The 19,844-nt window shown below is 42.6% G+C and overlaps 1 protein-coding gene across 1 annotated transcript in view; it reads right to left on the bottom strand.

The window, feature by feature from the left end:
- The window catches only part of WSCD1 (WSC domain sialate O sulfotransferase 1), a 189,214-nt gene that overhangs the window by 81,913 nt on the left and 87,457 nt on the right, over positions 1 to 19,844 (bottom strand). The window contains exons 3-4 of the mRNA XM_088449456.1: positions 9,573 to 9,687; positions 7,749 to 7,933 (exon numbers count right to left, since the gene is read on the bottom strand). Coding sequence (XP_088305582.1) covers positions 7,749 to 7,933; positions 9,573 to 9,687 — 300 coding nt within the window. The remainder of the gene's footprint in view (positions 1 to 7,748; positions 7,934 to 9,572; positions 9,688 to 19,844) is intronic.

The raw sequence follows: 19,844 nt of genomic DNA, 5'->3' as shown, positions 1-19,844 counted from the left end.
AGGGTAGGGATGCAAATAAAGTGCTATGGATTGTTTGAGGGAGGGGCGCCCCAAACTGGTATCTTGCCTAGGGCCCCATGAGGTCTAAATCCGGCTCTGGCACTGTGTCTGCGCCCCCCCTGCCCACAGTTGCAGCCCTCACCCCGCAGCCACCACAGGTGTTGGTGGCTGCGGGGTGGGGGCTGCAACTGTGGGCAGGGGGGGCACAGACACAGACAGCGGCGGATAAATCCATAGGGACACATCCCAGCATGCTTTGCTACAGTTTTGCTATTTGGCTATGCTAAGAATACTGCACAGCATGCTGGGATTTGTAGTTCAACAACAGCTGGAGTGCCACTTATTGATAATGCAACTTCCAGATCACAATGGTAAGACTTCTGAAGATAGCAGATAAATACTAAAAAAAAAAAAAAAAACAGGGTCTAATATGTTGAATGACAGTCACCAGTGGTAATTTACAGACACGCGCTTTGCAGCGTCTACCCTTGTGGACCCATCATACTGGGCCTGACATTTGGCATGAAATCCCTGCTGATGAGAAGTGGCCTGTCTTCCATGCTCCTAACAAACACAGTTTCCTGTCACACAGCAAATACTGTAGGCATCAAGTTTAACAGAAAATCTGGCCTGCATAGTGAAGAATGAAAATAAAGTTATAATAAGAAAGAAACATGTTAAAATGCTCTTGTTCTTATACGGTAGAGATGTTAGATTTTTATTGAACATGCACTGTGCGCAAAGTACTATACACAGATTTTTATAGGGCATTTTACCTGTCCAATGCAGTTTACAATCCAATTGTTGATACTGTTAGAGGGAAATTGTCCAAGATTAATGTGGAGCAGACATTGTGATTGGAATTGGTTCCCATAAAGAAACCCCAGGAGAAATGAGTTTTGGGAAATGGAGTTCACATGCTATGCCTTATGACTGGCATTCCCAAGAAGTTACTTCCCCTGAAGTGTAGTTGCTTATTTGTATATTGTCACTAGGGAGAAATTTATATTTCGCACAAACTCTTTCCATTTTTTCAGTAAAGCAGTCTCTATAGCTGCAGACAACCCCTAGTCCACAATGAAGAGCACCAACAAGGATAAAACCCCTCTATCTGTGGGTGTACATGACATATTGAATACATACTTGAGTACTGTTTTATCTCCTCTCCGGGAGAAGCCCGGTCATGTGAGGATCAGTACCGGCAGAATGATGAATGTTGATATGGTCACTATCGACATGCTACATGTCAACAGTTTGACCATGTCGACATTCTCAAGTCAGCATAATTGTCGACTACTCGTACCCAACCCGTATCAATCTTCTATCTCCTTATAGAATGTAAGCTTGTGAGCAGGGCCCTCTTACCTCTATGTCTGTCTGTTATTACTCAGTCTTGTTTGTATTACTGTTTTTTTCCAAATTGTATAGTGCAACAGAATATGTTGGTGCTATATAAGTAACTGTTAATAAATAATAAATGACTATATTATTGAATATGATGTTTGGGAGAAGAAACACAGAATTAAACATTATGGGCCTGATTCTGAGTCAAACACATCTGAGTCTGTGTGTCTGTCTAACGTATTGTACTATAGGAAGTAATTATATACTGCTTCCTCTTTATAACGCGATCTAATAACACAGGCCAAAACTGGCCTTATAGGGAAACTGTGGTTATAAAACAAATTGAACTGTATATAATGGAAATAGTGATAAAAATTATAACTTGCCTTATTTCTATAAGATACGAAATATGTATAAATATAACATTAAGGCAAATCGCCTAGAGAAAAATGTAGTTTTTAAAATTTTACTTTTCAGTCTAATATTCTTTATAACTGAATATAATAATAAAATGTTCATTATTATTTAAATTATGCTAAGGCTGGCAAAGGGTAAGACCAATGGGAATAAAAGTAGCTGAATACATTATTTTTACTTACTCTTTAATTATAAAGTAAATGCTCTATTTCAGTGGTTCACAAACTTTGAGAACCACGACACCCTAGAGTCTCAGCCATACTTGCTGGCATTCAGGCTGTCTCCTCCGGGAGGCAGCAGCCAGGTCGGCATAGTGGGGAGAGGCGTAGCGCAGAACATGATGCGGAATTGGGGACGTGACTGTGCGATCGCTTCATCATGGCCCCACCCCCACAACATAATGCAGAGATTACCGTCATTATGAAACAGGGGGCAGGCCATGATGATGATATTCAGCGCGTATCACGCCATCTCCCCCTCCCCCCTGCTGGGAGGCGTAAAGACGGTAATCAAGGAGACTTGCCCACTTCTCTGGACAGCCGGAAGCACCACCCGATTTTTGGGAGCCTCCTGGCCATTCCGGGAAAGTAGGCAAGTACGGTACCAGCATTTTTTTCAAGGCACCCCATGGCCAAATTTTCTTTTTGATATATTTATCAAACATTTTTAAATTAAGTTAATTGTGCCTACCTGTCATAGGATCAGTTATATAGTGGTGGACAGGGTTGTGCTTCTCTTTGTCCACATATTTTATTATTGGCAGCCACCAGCTCTGATTTAGCCTATCACATGGCCCATCATTAATTTGATTTGGTCCTGGATCATCAATCCGTGGCACCCCTGCAAGTGCCTCGTGGCACCCAGTTTAGGAAGCACTATTTTCTAGACTACTTTTTTGTTTGATATTGTGGAGCAAAAATATTTTAAATGAAGCCAGTGATGACAGCAAGGACAAGCCACGACACCTGGAATATCAAGTACAGGAACGGCATCTTTATTCCAGAAACCTTTTGCCCATAGTGTTGACAATTAGGGATAAAAAAAATCCCAAATGATTGCTTTATATTAATTTGTCACACGCACAGACATATTTATCCTAGTAGTTACTATGAGGAGCTCTGCTAACAAAGTAATGAGGAAGGTAAATTAATGAGGAGGGAAAAGAAAGAAAACATCATTTAGAAAAGCTATCCGGATAAAAGATCCCACACCGGTAAATCACACTACCGAGACTGAAACACACTGCGAAAGAGCAAGGTTTATGGAAAGAACAAAGTGTCTTTTAGTCTATCTCTACATTCTATTGTTCATCAGAAGGAGGATTAGATGTCTGCAATAGTGGGAGAGAGCATCGATCTGTATTCTGAGTTGCAGGTACAGTACATGGATCTAAATTACTAAAGTATATGATTAAACAATCGCTGGGGAAAACCTCATTTCCCACCTCCCTTTTCTGTCCTCAGCCTTGATAAGTCAGTCAGTTCCTGATACCCTCCATACAGACCAATAATCTGTATGTTACACGTATCTCTCCTCCAATCACCCATCCAAAATAGGAGACAGGTAGATTAAAGTTACACCTGTGCAACTATCTAAGAGTAGTACACACTACACACTATGCAATTACAATTACTAAATGCATGTTTTCGATGGGAAAATCCCACTATTCTAGGTGGGCACCTGGAAAGAGATGCCATTGATTCTGCTGTGAAGTTAAATAACCCACATAGAGGAAGACCAATTTGTTTATTTAATTTAAATCACTATTGCCGACCAGGGGGTTGTTATATAGGGGCATACAGATGTGTCTTCATACACCTATCCTCAATATACCATGCGGTGCGAGATTAAATTCATCTGTACAAAAACCATGAGTTACTGTACTTTTAGCTTTTTCAGTATTGGCGCTCCATTTAAAATATATTTTGTGTTTGTAGCTGTTTTTCAACTAGAAAAGGGAATTAGCAATTTCTCTCTTGGGAGCAGCCTTAACCAGAAGTGGCACACTACATTATTTATTATGCGGTGCAAGATGCCTGGCGCACGTGAGCAACTTTTACTTTACATTTTCAACTTCTTCGCACCACAGACGCAGTGAAACACCACTCAATCCATACCCAGGGGCATATCTATAATGGGTGCAGGGTGTGCAGTGCATACGGGCCCCCGTGTTCAGGGGGTTCAGCACCACATACCCTGCACCCATATTATTTAAATCTTACCTCTCCGAGGTCCCGCGCCAGGTGTCAGCGCTGGAAAAAGACCGCCACTGCCCTTTTTCCAGTGTTTTGTGCTTGTGCAGTAGAATCCGGGCACACTCTAGTGCCCAGAGTCTACTAATGCTTCGGTGGCCGGCCAGCCACGTTAGTCAGCTGCCGGCCGCTGGGAAGAGAGGAGGTGACCCCGGACAGGGAATGCACACGGGCCCCCTCCTCTCTAAAGACGCACCTGTCCATACCAGAGACGCACAGGAATTAGTTTTGAATAAATCTATCTATCTATCTATCTCTGCCTCTTAATCTTTATATCTCTATATGAGAAATATATCTAGCCTATGAAGTGGAGATGTTATCCATAGCTATCAATCAGTCTCTCTCTCTCTCTCTCTCTCTCTCTCTCTCTCTCTCTCTCTCTTTCTCGACTAATTCTCAGGATGCTGAGTTCCCCTTAAGCTACAATACATGTTACTGCTTTGTAAATACTCTATTATTGCTGGGTAATAATGTGACAATAACAACTGTTTGATATGACACATTTGGTGTATTTCCATATATAATATATTCATGAAATCCATTGTTTTAATAACACTGCAGTAACACAGGGAATTAGGTGCATCAGACACTTTATATTGTCTGTTTGACATTTGATGCATTATTTTATATTGCAGACATAAATTACAATGGAATCTCATCTAAGTGTCAGTAATATGTCTATTCGTTCAAAAATAAAGATAATTATTCTTGTCAGTAATGAGTCCAGAAGATAAGAAGACAACGGACAGGGCTAAGAGGGCAAGTCAGCAACATTTGCATTAAATAACTAGAAGACTCTGTGAAAATAAATAGACTGGCTGGCTAATTTATATGAAGTACAGTATACTTAATTGGGCTCTGCTAATCCATTATAGTACATATGTTGTTAATAATGTAAAAAAAAAATGTAACAATGGCAGAGTGTGTAATATATATATATATATATATATATATATATATATATATGTATAGTTAGAAGAAATCTGCACTCACATCCTTGGCATGTCACAGCAGGGGTGCTCCACTATAGAAATAAGGTTTCCAGAATACATCCAGATAATTGGTTATTAAACCAAATGAGGGCACTCACCATTCGAGCAGTCAGTTAGAATATTTTATTCACAAAAAAGGCATCATAATCAGTTGACATTTCGGCCCTGATGGGTCTTTATCAAGATCAGTACAAAGAGGATGTCAGCACAGCCAGCAGACAGGAAGCATGCTTCTGTGCTTCTGTGTGACTGTGGGTGTTTCTGCATGCAAAATGCTACATTAGTGTCAGCGGCTGTGACACTGTAACATTCACATGCAGATACTCCTGCAGCTGCACACAGAATATAGGCATGCTGCATATCATTTTAACCAGCAGAAGCTACTTGTGCTTCCTATTTGCAGCACTGTGCGATTAAGACGCATTGGAAGGGAAAAAGTTACACAAAAAGATGCTTGGAGCTACCGAATCATGCCGCGGCATGGCACGACTAGAAGGGTTGTTTAAAGTGCAAGGAGGCTAGATGTACTGTATGTGAACACATCTGTACCAGCTCCATATTATTTATATATATACACCATATTATTTATATCTTATATATATACACTTCATTGGTCTGCTTGTTTGTTTGTCTGTCCGGTTATGCATTCGGACGCCCCCTCATCAATTGGAACGAAACCAATGCAAGGTGGTCCAGTTGGATCCTGACCAGGTTTTAGGGGGGTTAGGGTCCTGGTCGGACCTCCTGTTGGTGTATGCTGATCAGAAGTTTGACGTTTGACCCGTTGAGCCTGTTCTGAGCCTTCCACTAGATTGATATGAACAAAAAATTCACAGAGTGGTAACATTGGATCCCAGAAGACATATTAGGGGGTTGAGGTCCCTTTCAGAATTCCCGTTTGTGCACACTGGGCAGAAATTTGACCCAGGGGGCCTGTTCTGGGCCTTCTACTGGATGGATTTAGTTGGGGTCCCGGTCGTATCTCACAGTGGAGTGTGCCGGGCAAAACTTTCGTCATGGGTGTGTTGTCAGAGCTGCTAAGCTGATAAATATTTTTAAAATGTTGAAAGGTACATCAAACTCATTGACAATTTAATAACTTGAAGATTTTAACCCAGGGAACACCTGGTACTTCAGCTAGGATATATATATATTAGAGATGAGCGGGTTCGGTTTCCAGGATCTTCCTGCCGGTCTCAAATCTAAAAACAAGGCAAAACCTCCTCTTTCTGGCATCAGATCTCTGTGTTTTGGTCCGGTAACAGGCGGGTGGGACTCAAGCAGCAGCCACCTCTACGTGGTGAGTCCTGGGTTGTTGCGTGTATTTATTTGCAACAAGCAAAATACACCCATCTACTGCATTTTAGATGATACAGCTCGGTTGCGCGCACTTACTATATGATCACGGCTTGTATTACGAGTCAAAACTATTGTATTCTGCTACTTAACAACAATCAGTATGACAAAAGCGCTGCCAGAACGCTTTGCGGTGGTGTTCTGCGGGCGTGCCTATTGGGCGTAAATACGAAATCTTTAGGCGCAATCATCTTCTTGAGTGAAAATCTTCACAGATTTTTTTCAGTTGTTGCTGTTATAAAGTTACATAGTTTTTTGGGTGCACTCTCCTCATAAGCTTTTCGGGATGTAGTTAGGATACCGGCAGGCACTATTCTGCCTGCCGATATCCCGACAGCCACATACTGACATGGGCGTCGATTTCCCGATGCCTATCATTCGCCCCACTACTAAATCGTGACACCCGGCTTACCGAACGTAGGTAAGCCAGGTGTCTTAGCGTGTAGCTGCGGGGGGGCATTAGGGACCCCCCCGTGGGGGAATTAGCATTAGGCACCCCCCCAGGAGGGTTAGGGGTAGGGAAAGGGGGGGGTGAGAGTTAGGCACCACTAGGGGGGGTTAGGGTTAGGCACCCCACCTCCGGGAGGGTTAGGTTTAGGGTCGGGGAGGGGGGTTAGGTTTAGGCACTAACGGGGGGAGGTTAGGGCTAGGGACTAAGGGGGGTGGTTAGGGTAGGCATCCTTAAGGGAGGGTTGGGGGGGAGAGGGGAGGGTTAGACTACTTACCTGATGCTGTCGGGATTCCGACCCATCAGGCTGCCGCTGTCAGTATTTGATCCGGCGGCTAAACAGCTTACGGCATTACATACCAATTCCAGCTTTTCCAGCTTTTCTATTTGCAAACACTATCCTGCCGGGATTAATGACACCATCCTCCTGGGTGGGTCAAACGTGTAAAGTTGTAAGAGGAGTTATACACCAGAGAGTGGGTTTGGTGTGTTATCCTCTACATGTTCTTTCATCCTCCTCCATATTTTCCCTTTGTATTTATTTTAATGTCAATATAAATTTGATTAATTTAATGCAAAACAGTAATATATATTTTTTTTTATATATTTTTTATAATGTTGGTCAAGATGTTCTATATCAATGCAATGGTCTCACAGGGTTCTCAGTCACTGGAGAGTTTAGTGCACACTACTGGCATAAAGCAAATAGCAGTTTGTGTAAGGGATGTGAAGGACAACAGAACGGCTAAGCAAACACTCATCTCAGTTTATACACTTATAATAATCTGAGACTGAGAACATTTAGTTTTCTTAAATAGTACATTTTTCACTTAACTTTAATTGAGAATGACTCATCTCGTAAGTGTGTTGCTATGAAGTGGTTCATTGACAGGTCAGCAAGCTCATGCTGTATCTATTTGCAGGTGCCACAAAACTTACTCTGCTTGACCATTGCTTGCAACTCCTCTAAGTGGAAGACGGAGAGACGATTCACACCTCCACAGACCGAACCTTTCTCTCCTTTGCACTCATTGTTGCATTCTTCTTCTTTGGCTTGGTGCAATGGCAGGCTGTTCCCACAGTAACATTCAGCTCCATAGGCTAAACCAGCATAAATATATGTTCTGTTTAAAAAAAAAAGTGAATATCTCATTGACCAATCAGACATTTACTTTCAATTTATATACCTTAGAAAAGTGCAGACAAATACTTCTTATATGTGAAAGAGTATCGACTTATACTCACTATATCTACTAGTATCTACTTATACTCACTATATCTACTAGTAGCTACTTATACTCACTATAACTACTAGTATCTACTATACTCACAATATGCACACCCAATTTATGTTCTAAGGAATCGGCCCCAAATCTGCACCCACCAATTTTGATTGTGGGGCTTGTTCGTGACTGCCGATACCATTTCCGAAATCGCACCCCAGAATGCCATGCAAACGGCACTCGTGGGTGAATGCACTGGTCTGCAGGGAGGGCGAGGGTAAGTGTCCCAAGAGGGTTGGTAATGATCCAGGGGGGTGATATTTTGGCACTGGGGGGTGCCCCACATATTTTGGTCCTGGGGGGAGGGCGGTGGATTAAACATATATTTAAATATATTTAAACTGACACATGATGATGGTTGGGGTGGAAAATATAATGCCGCAGTGGGGGTCTATGGACACTGGTGGCTGGGGGGATAATGCCACTGGGGGACATAGTGCTGCTGGGGTTCTAATCTATTACCATTTAGGATTGGGAGGTACTATTACAATAGGGGCCTATTGAGATAAGGATTGTGAGACTTTTTTTTATAATAACATTTTTAAATCCATTAACAAATATATATTCTGAAGTTAATTAAAGGAAAAAAAATAAAATTTCTGAGCTGTTTTGAGGGGGACACTCTGTGGGCAGAGCAACAGCTACCGTGAGACGCAGTTGCACCGCAGAGGTGGGTGAGGGTGCCGCAAGGCTGCCAGATCACTGTGGCCAGCAGTGATCAGGACAGGGGCAGAGCTGCAAATGCATAGGGGCCGAGAGGTGAGCAAGCAAACTTTATACAAGCAGATGCTGTGCATCTCTGATTGAATCAAATGTTTAAGCATACAGACTGTATTAATATATTTTAAGCAATATGCATTTATATGCTGCAAGGACATTTACTTGTGGGCCCATCATATCACTGCCCCCATTAAGCTTTATTATCTGAAAATGTGCGCGGCATAGATAACACCACTGCATGTTTGCAGCAGGGAGAAGAGCAGAACTGGACCTTTCATGTATTAGCTGGATCAAAGTAAAACTAGTTCATTTAACTGTTGTAGTGTATCATATAGTAACAGTATAAATGTGAATATTTGTGTTGAGTAATTTATGTTTTCCAGGGCCGTAACTAGGGTGGTGCGACCAGTGCCGTGGCACAGGGCATCACAGGGCAGGGGGCGCTGTTTGGGCCTGTCAAGTTTCCTGTTTATTATCATTCTCACTTGTAGCTTACTCTTCTTTTATCCCCAGGATCTCCTGGCCTCCCCTATCTCTTCCCTGGCCCTTCCCCATGAGGCCATGGCCCTTTTTTGGGTGCACTATCTGATGTCCCTATTTAAAGAATGGGAGCGGGGGTGGGGTGCAAATGCTCTTTTTGGCACAGGGCACAAAAAGTCTAGTTACGGCTCTGATGTTTTCAACTAGTTTATCCGCAGATTTCTGATGTCAGTGGGAACTTTGCCCCACACCCCACTCTAATGGTACAGACATTATTTACCTTTCTGCACAGGCACTCTGACAGTGACTTATAGTCATTTTCCTCAGATCGTAAAATACTGTAGCTTTCAGAGTTCTTTCTTCCACATTATCTGTAAAGCATCCAATATATGTACCTAGAATGAGGAAAATTGTAATTAATATACCATATTATAGTCTAGACACTTGTACTATAAAATCACTGTAATGATAATGATGATTAATATACTTTGTCTGCCTTATATTTAAAGCTGAACTACGTAGGGAGTGAATCATTCTAGCGCCACAGTATCTCCAGAGCTGACTGTTATATGCTGCGAGGGAGATGTACTAACCCTTGGAGAGTGATAAAGTGGAGAGAGATAAAGTACCAACCAATCAGCTCCTGTCACTTTACAGGATGTACAATCTCTCTACTTTAACACTCTTCAAGGCTTAGTACATCGCCAAACCCTCCAACATGACAGGTACAAAATGCTCTGCTCCTGGATTTATGATTTCAGCAACCTGTGTTAAAACCCCCCTCTCATTAATTAACTACAGTAGTTCAACCCAGGTGACTGCAATCTTAAAATAGGTTTAAAACCCAGGAGCAGAGAATTTTGTAGCTGATGGAAGGGGTCATATTGGAGGGTCTGCATCTCCAGTCAGCTTTACCTGCTCTTTGTAGTCAGTCTCACTGCCTGAAATGCGTGTTAGTGGGAGAACCAATGAGAAGCCCACAATTACAGTTCAGCATCTCATTGGTGCTCCTGCTCACACCCCCTTTTTTTTACCAATTTTAAATGATTAACTGAAATGTTCACATTTTATGTAGTAGTTCAGCTTTTAAGCACTTGTACTTAATATATAGCACTAAGGGGTATATTCAATTAGGAGCGAAAAGTCCAGTGCCGGACTTTTTGCCGTCATCGGCGCTTTTCTGAGGGAAAAAGTATCGCGCTTGTCCTTGCGTATCCCCGTATTCAATTCCAAATCGGTGAAAACAGGAGCCGGCGATACGGAAACAGGTGAAAAGTGCTGTAATTTTTAGGGAAATCAGTCTGACACCCACCAGAAGATGCTCTGACATGGGGGTTCAGTATTGGTACCCCCATATAGCCCTGCTGAAGGTATTTGGGGTGTTTAAAGGTTCTCAATAGGTGCAGTTTAGCATCTTTGCATAAGGATGAAGAATAGCATGTAGCAAGTTTGTTTTTTTTTCAAAATAAGTAGTCCCATCAAATTTGGTGTACCTGAAAATGGGTGCAAGAATATTTTTAAGTGACTAAAGTGAACTTTTAAAAATCATGAAAAATCCACCTGCTGCAATCAAAGAAACACCTGGGGCATACTTGGGGACCCCCCCGAGTCTAATTCGCCAGTTTTAAAGTTTGTCCCCCAACTGTTTTTTTTTTGCCCCCAAAATTAAAGTACTTTTTTGGGCTGTCCAGTGGTTTTTTTTTTATTTTTTTGACACAGTTAAGCTTTGGGGGACTGTCCAAGGGGTTTTGGGGGGTTACTGCAACTTTGCACCCAAAAACCCCAATTCTGCACTAGTTCTCAACACCTATTCATAGGTGAAAACTTTTTGCAGATTTTTCCTATTGACTTTTTGTACCTGCGAAAAGACAACGGAATTGAATTCGGGGATAATTGTGGAATGGCGAAAATTACGTCATCGGCGAATAAAACTCGGCGAAAACGGCTCTTCGCCGCTAATTTAATATGGCCCTAAGTGGTAAATTTACTAAAGTGAGAGATTGAGTTTTATAAGAGATGTTGCCCATAGCAACCAATCAGATTCTACTTAACATTTCACTAGCACCTTCAAGAAGATAATAGCTTAAGTCTGATTGGTTGCTATGGGCAACATCTCTTATAAAACTCACTTCTAAACTCTCTCATTTTAGTAAATTTACCCCTAAAAGTGTGGTGAGGCATACAGTATAAATCTCACAAGGGGCAAACTCCAAAAGTATAAATATTGCATCAAAGCCCAATCTCTGAACACTTTGGTCATTAAACTACTTTTTACTTAAAATTTAGAATGAGGGGCACAAGGCCTCTCTCTATTTCATGTGGTACTATAGAGAAGTGTGAAACTTTTTGGTACATGGCTTGGAGTGCATCTAGAAATATAATACTCCACCAGAGCACAACATGGAAAATGGGTCTCATTAAAAGAACCAAAGTGACCCAAAATACAAAAGAGTGAAATGGTCATATTCTCCTCTGTACAGCAAACATTGGGGAAATATATCAAACCTTCTAAAGAAGGGAGAAGTTCCCCATAGCAACCAATCAGCCTCTAGCTAGCATTTAACATGTGCATTCTATAAAATGATAGGTAGAAGCTGATAGGAAGCTATGGACAACCTCTCCACTTGACCACTTATCCATAGTTTACCACATCTCCCTGAATGTCCCTAAAAATGCACTCGTCCCACCACTTTACCTAATTTCAATAATCATATTGTGCATATGTAAATGTAATTTCTGCACTGCTACACAGAACTATGTGAACCGATATGCCTGCTGCTTACTTTGCAAGTAAGGCTCTCCTTCTGTCCAACTACTCCCCTGACAGGGGCAGTTTCACAGAGGAGGGGGCCCGTGTGCAAACTCTATGCGAGCCCCTTCCTCTCTGCAGTGAAGTAGACTTTAGCATTCTGCCAGAGTCTAATGCCCATGTGCAGGTCCATTGGTAATATGGCTCCCGGACGCCAGGAGACTTCTTTACTGCACATTCACAAATTCCCAGGAAAATGGCCACAGCGCTATTTTCTCAGTGATTTGTGCTGTTTCTGCAGTGCCGACGTAGGACTCCAGAGAGGAAAGTATTAAATATAGGTGCAGGTTCTGTGGTGTGGGTACCCCTGGACCCGTTATAGATACGGTAATATCAACTGGGAATGTGCGCTCATAGGCTCCTCTGCAAAGGCCACCATCTTGCAAACCTATGTGATTTGATGGATATCTAAACAAATAAGTGCAAATAAAGACACTGCACACATAAACCCCCTCTGTGTAAGCTGGCAAGTATTATATACTTTACAAACAATTACCATTTAAATGTTATAAGAAAAGCAGACTGATAGAAGTAGACATATTTTAGCCTATTTCTCACTTGGTTTAACTCAGTTTCCAAGGACACACTAACACAATATTATATTTAGTGACAATAAATGAAAATACCCTTATCATTATATTTTTGCTTTGCATCATTTTAAGTGTCTGTCCCTCTAAAGTGAATGTTGCCTCATAGTTCACCCAAAACAAACAAAACATGACAAACATGTTGTTTAATTAGAACACTGGGCCTGATTCAGACCCGCTCGCGAGCGCTGAGCACTCGCAAGTGGGTCGATGGTGCCCTAGAGCGCATGCGCACGACGGAGGGAGCTCCGTCGTGCACATGCGCGAGACCCGGGGAGCGACGGGGAAGCCGTCGCTCCAGATCTCGCACCAAAGGGGGCGTGCTGTCGATGGTGATTGACAGCACGCCCCCTTTGGTGGGCGTGCCGGGGGCATGGCTGCCAGACGGAGACGTTCCCATGGGAACGCCTACCGTCTGGGTCCGACCCCACTGACATCATCTGATAGAGCCAATTTCACTCCAGGGCTTGCGGTCACCGAGACCCTACTGCAGGGTCTCGTCGCAAGCCCGATGGTCGCGATGGTCTTGACCATCGCGACCATCATCATGGACGCTCGCATAAGCTGTGGGTGGTAACCCACAGCTATGCGAGCGTCCAAGAGGCCGCTCCAAGTTTAGGTAGGAGGGCCCTGGTTCAGAGCGAGCGCTCTGGTCAAAGCGTCCGGCTCTAAATCAGGCCCACAGTTTCTACAGTATATCCCCAAAAAGACATAAATGTTACATAATGTGAATAAAATATAACATACTGTATAATGTAATAGTTGTTGTTTTTTTCAACAATTTCTCCATACAGATGCATCATCTAATAACTAGTAAATCCAGATTTCTACACTTCCAAAGCTTCAATGCAGTAACTTCTGTTTATTTAATGCAAAATGATATAAAAAAAAATAATTTGCAACACTTCACTTTCCAGTTTCCTAAATTATAAATGGTTTTCACTGGGGCTTTAGGAGTCGACTCAGACAATATTGCTATGTTATTCCCTTTCCCCTAAGGGATGAAGCACATTAACCATGGCTATTAATATAACTATAGACCATGCTGCGTAGGATAAGGTGAAGCAGTAATAAAGTACTAAGTTATTAAAACATTATTCAGTTTTAGTTTACACAGTGCACTTCTTAATATATCAGAAAGCCACATGGGGCTTATTTAATTAAATAATAGGAACACATGTACTGTACCCCAGAGCAACCAATCAGATATTAGCACTTATTAGTCTGATTACACTAGACTGGTAAAAGCTGATATGGGATTGGTTCATATGGCTTAAAATATGTTTCTTTTGTATCAGGCAATTCAATTATACATGCTATGTTTACTGTTTTTGACAGGATCTCAAAAGTCAACTACTGTAAACTTGGAAATTTCTAATTGATGTATGAAAAATATTCAATAAATGAGCATTGATTTCACCATGATAAAAGAGTGCTGCCTATACCTGCCAAAAGTCTGTGTGGAAATTAAAAGCTATTTTAGGGCTGGGGAGTCAGGGACAACCTGGTACATTGGAGGCGATGGAATGTATTGTGACCATGCACCAAGAAATCATTACCACAATCATTTTTTTTTTACCCACTGCCACAAAGCGCCCAGTAACTTCTGGGGCAATGTTGGAAGGTATGCTCAACCACTGCAGCACATAGGTGAAGAATGCTTTGTCTGCTTTAACTGTACAGTACTTCATTAAATGCTATTACCATTCATTGATGGCGTGAGAGATAATGGGGGCTGATTTTTATTACATGTGCTCCAAAGACCACCTGCTGCAGCTAAAATAAAGTCCTCTTGAGCAGTGGCGATGGTTGTTCATAGTTCCCATGAAAGTTCCCGAAAGTGCACCCTCAACCCATTTATCTAATTTCAACAATCTCACTTTGCAAACTGAAATCTCAAAAAAATAAGTCACACCAGCATATAGAACGCCCACACTCAGCACTAATTCTCCTTCAAAACATGCGTAAAGGTCTAGTCTTCTTGAAATACATGCACTTTAGTAGAAATCTACTGTAGTTGCAGCCCCTAAGCTAAAGGAATCTAAAGCAGGGATTGCATGGAGCAGTGGACACTTTGCTCCTTCTGCATTACCTCGACTAACTGGCGCAAAGCATCCATTGTTCTCTATACTGCTCATGGGATGGGTACGGGATGCCGGTGCTCAGGATTCCGGCGGTCAGAATCCCGACGCCGGCATACCGACAGAGTTAGAATACCAACACTTTTCGGTCAGTATTCTAATCCTCCCCCTCTCCCTACCATAACCCTAACCCTCCCTCCCCGGTGCCTGGCCCTAATCTCCCCCCTTAGTGCCTAAACCTAACCTGCACCTCCCCACACCCTATACCTAACCCTCCCTCTAGTGCCTAACCCCTAACTCTAATGATAACTTTCCCCCCAACCCCGCTACTTACCTTTGGAATTCCAGCAGTTGGGACGCCAACGCCGGAACAGTGAAATACCCGTGGTCGAGATACTGACCACATCCCCTTCTCATTAGTGTTATACAGTAGGTGTACAAACAACCAGACAACAGATTGGGATTTCATTGGAAGTAATTTTCCATAGTGTATTTGTCCAGTACTGTGGAGTTTTGCGGCACCTTACAAGTGTACAATGATGGTGATATTGTTACCAATATAGAACAACAGCATAGAGCTCTTTAAAGACTATTGTCATGGTCAATATATGGCATTTACCAGTCAATGGGTGTTTCTAAAGTCAAGAGCACACATCTCCTCTTTTTCCTATGTGTTTAACCTAACAATACAAACTTTTTTGGTCACTTACCAAGAAATTGAAAACATATTATTACTGCAAATAAAAACAGTCTGTGAGCATTTCTATATATTCTATTGTACAATAAATGTTCAACGTACGTTTCAAAGACATAACCATTTTCTACAACATCTTCTCATGAGTCATCTATCAACAGGGCTAAGTTGCAACCTGGCTATGCATGAGAGTCCTCATAAAAAATCATCAATGACTGGGTAATGGTATATCCAAAATGTGTATTTGTTTTCACCCAAGGCAATGGTAACTAATGGAGGGCACATCAGTAAACTGCTTCACTCCTTTGATGATGCCACATTTGTTACAGGAGAAGACTGTGACATTAACAACATTTTAACTTTTTATTTCCTGTTAGAACCCAATAAGTTACACTGATTTAGAATGAATAAGTATTCTGCAATAACTGTAAACTAGATATTAAAATTGCAAACATAATATTTTGTTACACAATTGTTTACATTTTTAGCACAACGCTCTTATACATTATACGGTGACTTAAGACAATGTTTTTGTGTGTACACTATACAATTCGCACTCTGGAGATGATGCAATATGTACATTATACAGTTTGCACTCTGGAGATGATGCAATATGTACGTTATACAGTTTGCACTCTGGAGATGATGCAATATGTACATTATACAGTTTGCACTCTGGAGATGATGCAATGTGTACACTATACAGTTTGCACTCTGGAGAAGATGCAATGTGTACACTATACAGTTTGCACTCTGGAGATGATGCAATGTGCACACTATACAGTTTGCACTCTACAGATGATGCAATGCGTACACTATAGATTGCACTCTGAAGATGATGCAATGTGTACACATTACAGCTTGCACTCTGGAGATGATGCGATGATGTTGTGTACACAGGGCCGGCGCTAGGCTGCGCTGCGCCCAGCGCCGTCCTGTGTTGCCACCCCTTCCCTCCTCCGCTCCCTCCCCCTGAGATTAAATATAGACTATAGCACTGGGAGGGAGGTGGGCGTTTCCTGTGCCCTCCGGAAACAGTAGCGCTCCGGGCGACGGACCGGCTTGCCCGTGCCTGGAGCCGCTACTGTGTGTACACTATACAGTTTGCACTCTGGAGAAGATGCAATGTGTACACTATACAGTTTGCACTCTGAAGATGATGCAATGTGTACACATTACAGCTTGCACTCTGAAGATGATGCAATGTGTACACATTACAGCTTGCACTCTGAAGATGATGCAATGTGTACACATTACAGCTTGCACTCTGGAGATGATGCGATGATGTTGTGTACACAGGGCCGGCGCTAGGCTGCGCTGCGCCCAGCGCCGTCCTGTGTTGCCACCCCTTCCCTCCTCCGCTCCCTCCCCCTGAGATTAAATATAGACTATAGCACTGGGAGGGAGGTGGGCATTTCCTGCGCCCTCTGGAAACAGTAGCGCTCCGGGCGACGGACCGGCTTGCCCGTGCCTGGAGCCGCTACTGTGTGTACACTATACAGTTTGCACTCTGGAGATGATGCAATGTGTACAATATACAGTACTGTACACAGTACAGTTTGCACTCTGGAGATGATGCAATGTATAAACTATACAGTTTACACTCTGGAGATGATGCAATGTGCACACTATACAGTTAGCACTTTGGAGATGATGCAATTTGTTAACATAAGAACAGGCTTGTCACAATTTGCCTTTAGACACTGACGCTATTTATAAATAAAAGAGAAAAATGTAAGCATGCATAGGGCATAATGCTATTAGCTGTGAAGGTGGCTAGTTGCCATTGCAATGGCGTAGAAACGCTGGCAACGACACCATTACTCGCCCTCCTTGTGGCTCCATCTCACCCCAGACTTGCCAATTTTTGTATGCTAACTAAATCTGTCCCTTGATAGTATTGAATTAAAAAAAATGTTTTGCAGTGTGAGCAGAGACACCACTTATGGCTACAAATTGTGCAATACACAATGAGTGGCACTGCCAATAAAAAATTTTTTTTTGGCGTAACAGAAGTATCTACTGCCAACAGAAATATAACAAAAATAAAAATTGTAAATTGCTATTATAAATAGCTCACAAAAGCTTTATCAAGGATAAGACCATAAAAATAAGAACAATTTCTAAAGTGAAAAAAAAAAATAACCTACAAATCTATAGTACTTCAATAAAGCACAGTGTGAAGTAACATTGACATTGTACAGTACGGTATATGGGATTCATGTTTTAAAAATTGTTGTGTGTTACATAGGGAAAGATGTATCAAACCTAAAGAGGAAAAATTAAGAAGTTGGCCATAGCTTGTAACTATTATTTTTAAGAAGGTGCTTGATAAGTGATAGCTAGAAGCTGATTAGTTGCTATGGGCAACTTCTCCACTCCAGTTTTTGATGCATCTCAACCACAGAGAGACAATAGGACTAAGGGCCTGATTCAAGGGAGGACACAGTGTTAATTTGGTTGCGAGCGTCTGATGTTTTCAGTTTGCGCATGCATCTGAGTTGCACTGCGCATAAGTCTTGACGGTTACCACCGGGAGATGAAGAACGAATCCGAACGTGGAGAGGGACAATTTCAGTGGACATTCCTGGGTGATAACAGTGGGATGGCTAGCCAGACCCAGGCGTGTTACAGGCCTGTCACGGCCAGTGACTGCGTCTTTTTTCGCAGTTGCACTGGCACCAGCGGCCATGTTCCAATGGACAGTCTGAGCAAACATGGGACTGCGCTAATGCCCGATGGTGCGACCGATGTGCATTCGATGGTGCCAATGGTGCAACTTATTGCGCAAAGTTTGGGATTTGCAGTCGGGCATCTCTGTACGAATCCCATCATCTGATACATTACCATAAAGACGCATTCGTGGCTGCATTGTCGCCCAACTTTAAATCAAGCCCTACCTGTATTACAAATTTGGAGAGACTTCACAAGTTGGAGACGACATCACATAATAAAACTTAATAATTTGAAGATTTAAATCCGGGCAATGCCAGGTACTCCAGCTAGTTAATATAATAGAAGAAAGATTTAAAAACTCATACTTAACTTAAGAACAATTATGATGTACCTATAGGGATGGGCACGCATCACTTAGAATTATGCTAGCAGTCAGGTGACGGCTGAAGTCACGTGAAGGGTGTGCAGTGTGGAATTCAAACTACAGTAGTTTCTCTATTTAATGCCCCCTCTGGCTGCTACACTCTTCCAGACTATTAGTGTCATGCTCTGGCCCTTAAAAACCACTTTCTTACCTCTCCAGTGTTTATCCAGGCTAGCGCTGAGGTACACTCGCACAGAGGTCTGCACGGATAGCACAGAGGTCTGCTCATGCTGCACATCGCTCCCGGCTGGTGCTGAGGACTCTCTGTGCTGCTACTGCCATGTCTGCTCAGTGTCCTGTCACTGAGCATGGAGATGGCTCTCCGCAGCCCCTTGCTCATATTGGGTCTTCCAAGCATGATGGCACACAAGCTGCATGCCAAAGTTCCCTCCACAGTATGGGCGCATCTATGTTGGACTTTTTCACCTGATGCTCTTCCTCCACTGGGAGCACTGCTCCAAAAGACCAGCTGACCGCAGCATCCAATCCCTGGAGATCCTCCCCTATAAATTCAATTTCCTGTATAGCCACTGTTGCAGTACAATGTAGCTTCTGGTGAAGTTACAGCTCTGTGCTGAGCTAATAGGTACTCTGTATCTGAATGGTTCCAATCCATGTGACTCCAGTTCCAAGTCTGGTTACAAGTCTCCATTACATTTAACACTCCAGTCTGGTTACAAGTCTCCATTCCATCTAATACTCCAATCTGGTTTTACCACAGACATTTGTTTCTATCTGCAAACATCGGCCCCATCTGATATCTCTAAACATCAGATCTATCCGATATCTCCAAATACTGGTTCCTTTCCCTATCCTCAGACATCGGTCTCAAACCAATCAAGTTCTTCAATTCATCAATATCGGTCTCAATGCCCGATTCAGACCCGCTTGTTAGGCTGCTGATGTTTGCAATGTGCGCATGCGTATAAATCACAGTGCGTGTGCGTGAACTAGTCTATGCGATCGGGAAGTGTTTGCACCTTGTACATAGGCGCCTCGCTAGAATGAGTGACAGTACTAGACATTTGTGGGTGGTGGCAGGGGTTGGTCGATGGTAACAGGGGTGGTGTGGGGCAAACGCAGTCGTGTCTGTGTGTCTTAACGCCATTTTCAGGGGCATGCATAATTAAGATGCAGCGTCATAATACACGTCACATGGCTGAATTACACACTGAAGCACTCACAGTGCTTGCGGTAGGGTATGGTCAGCCACAAGTGCTACGTATGGGTCTGATGTTACTCGATGTTACCGATTGTTGAATAAATTTCCTGGAGATGACA

Source organism: Taudactylus pleione, unplaced genomic scaffold (assembly GCF_031769625.1).
Source record: "Taudactylus pleione unplaced genomic scaffold, aTauple2 ptg000485l, whole genome shotgun sequence".
Taxonomy (NCBI): domain Eukaryota; kingdom Metazoa; phylum Chordata; class Amphibia; order Anura; family Myobatrachidae; genus Taudactylus; species Taudactylus pleione.
Note: the sequence above shows the minus strand (reverse complement) of the source record. Positions and strands in the feature narration are given on the sequence as shown.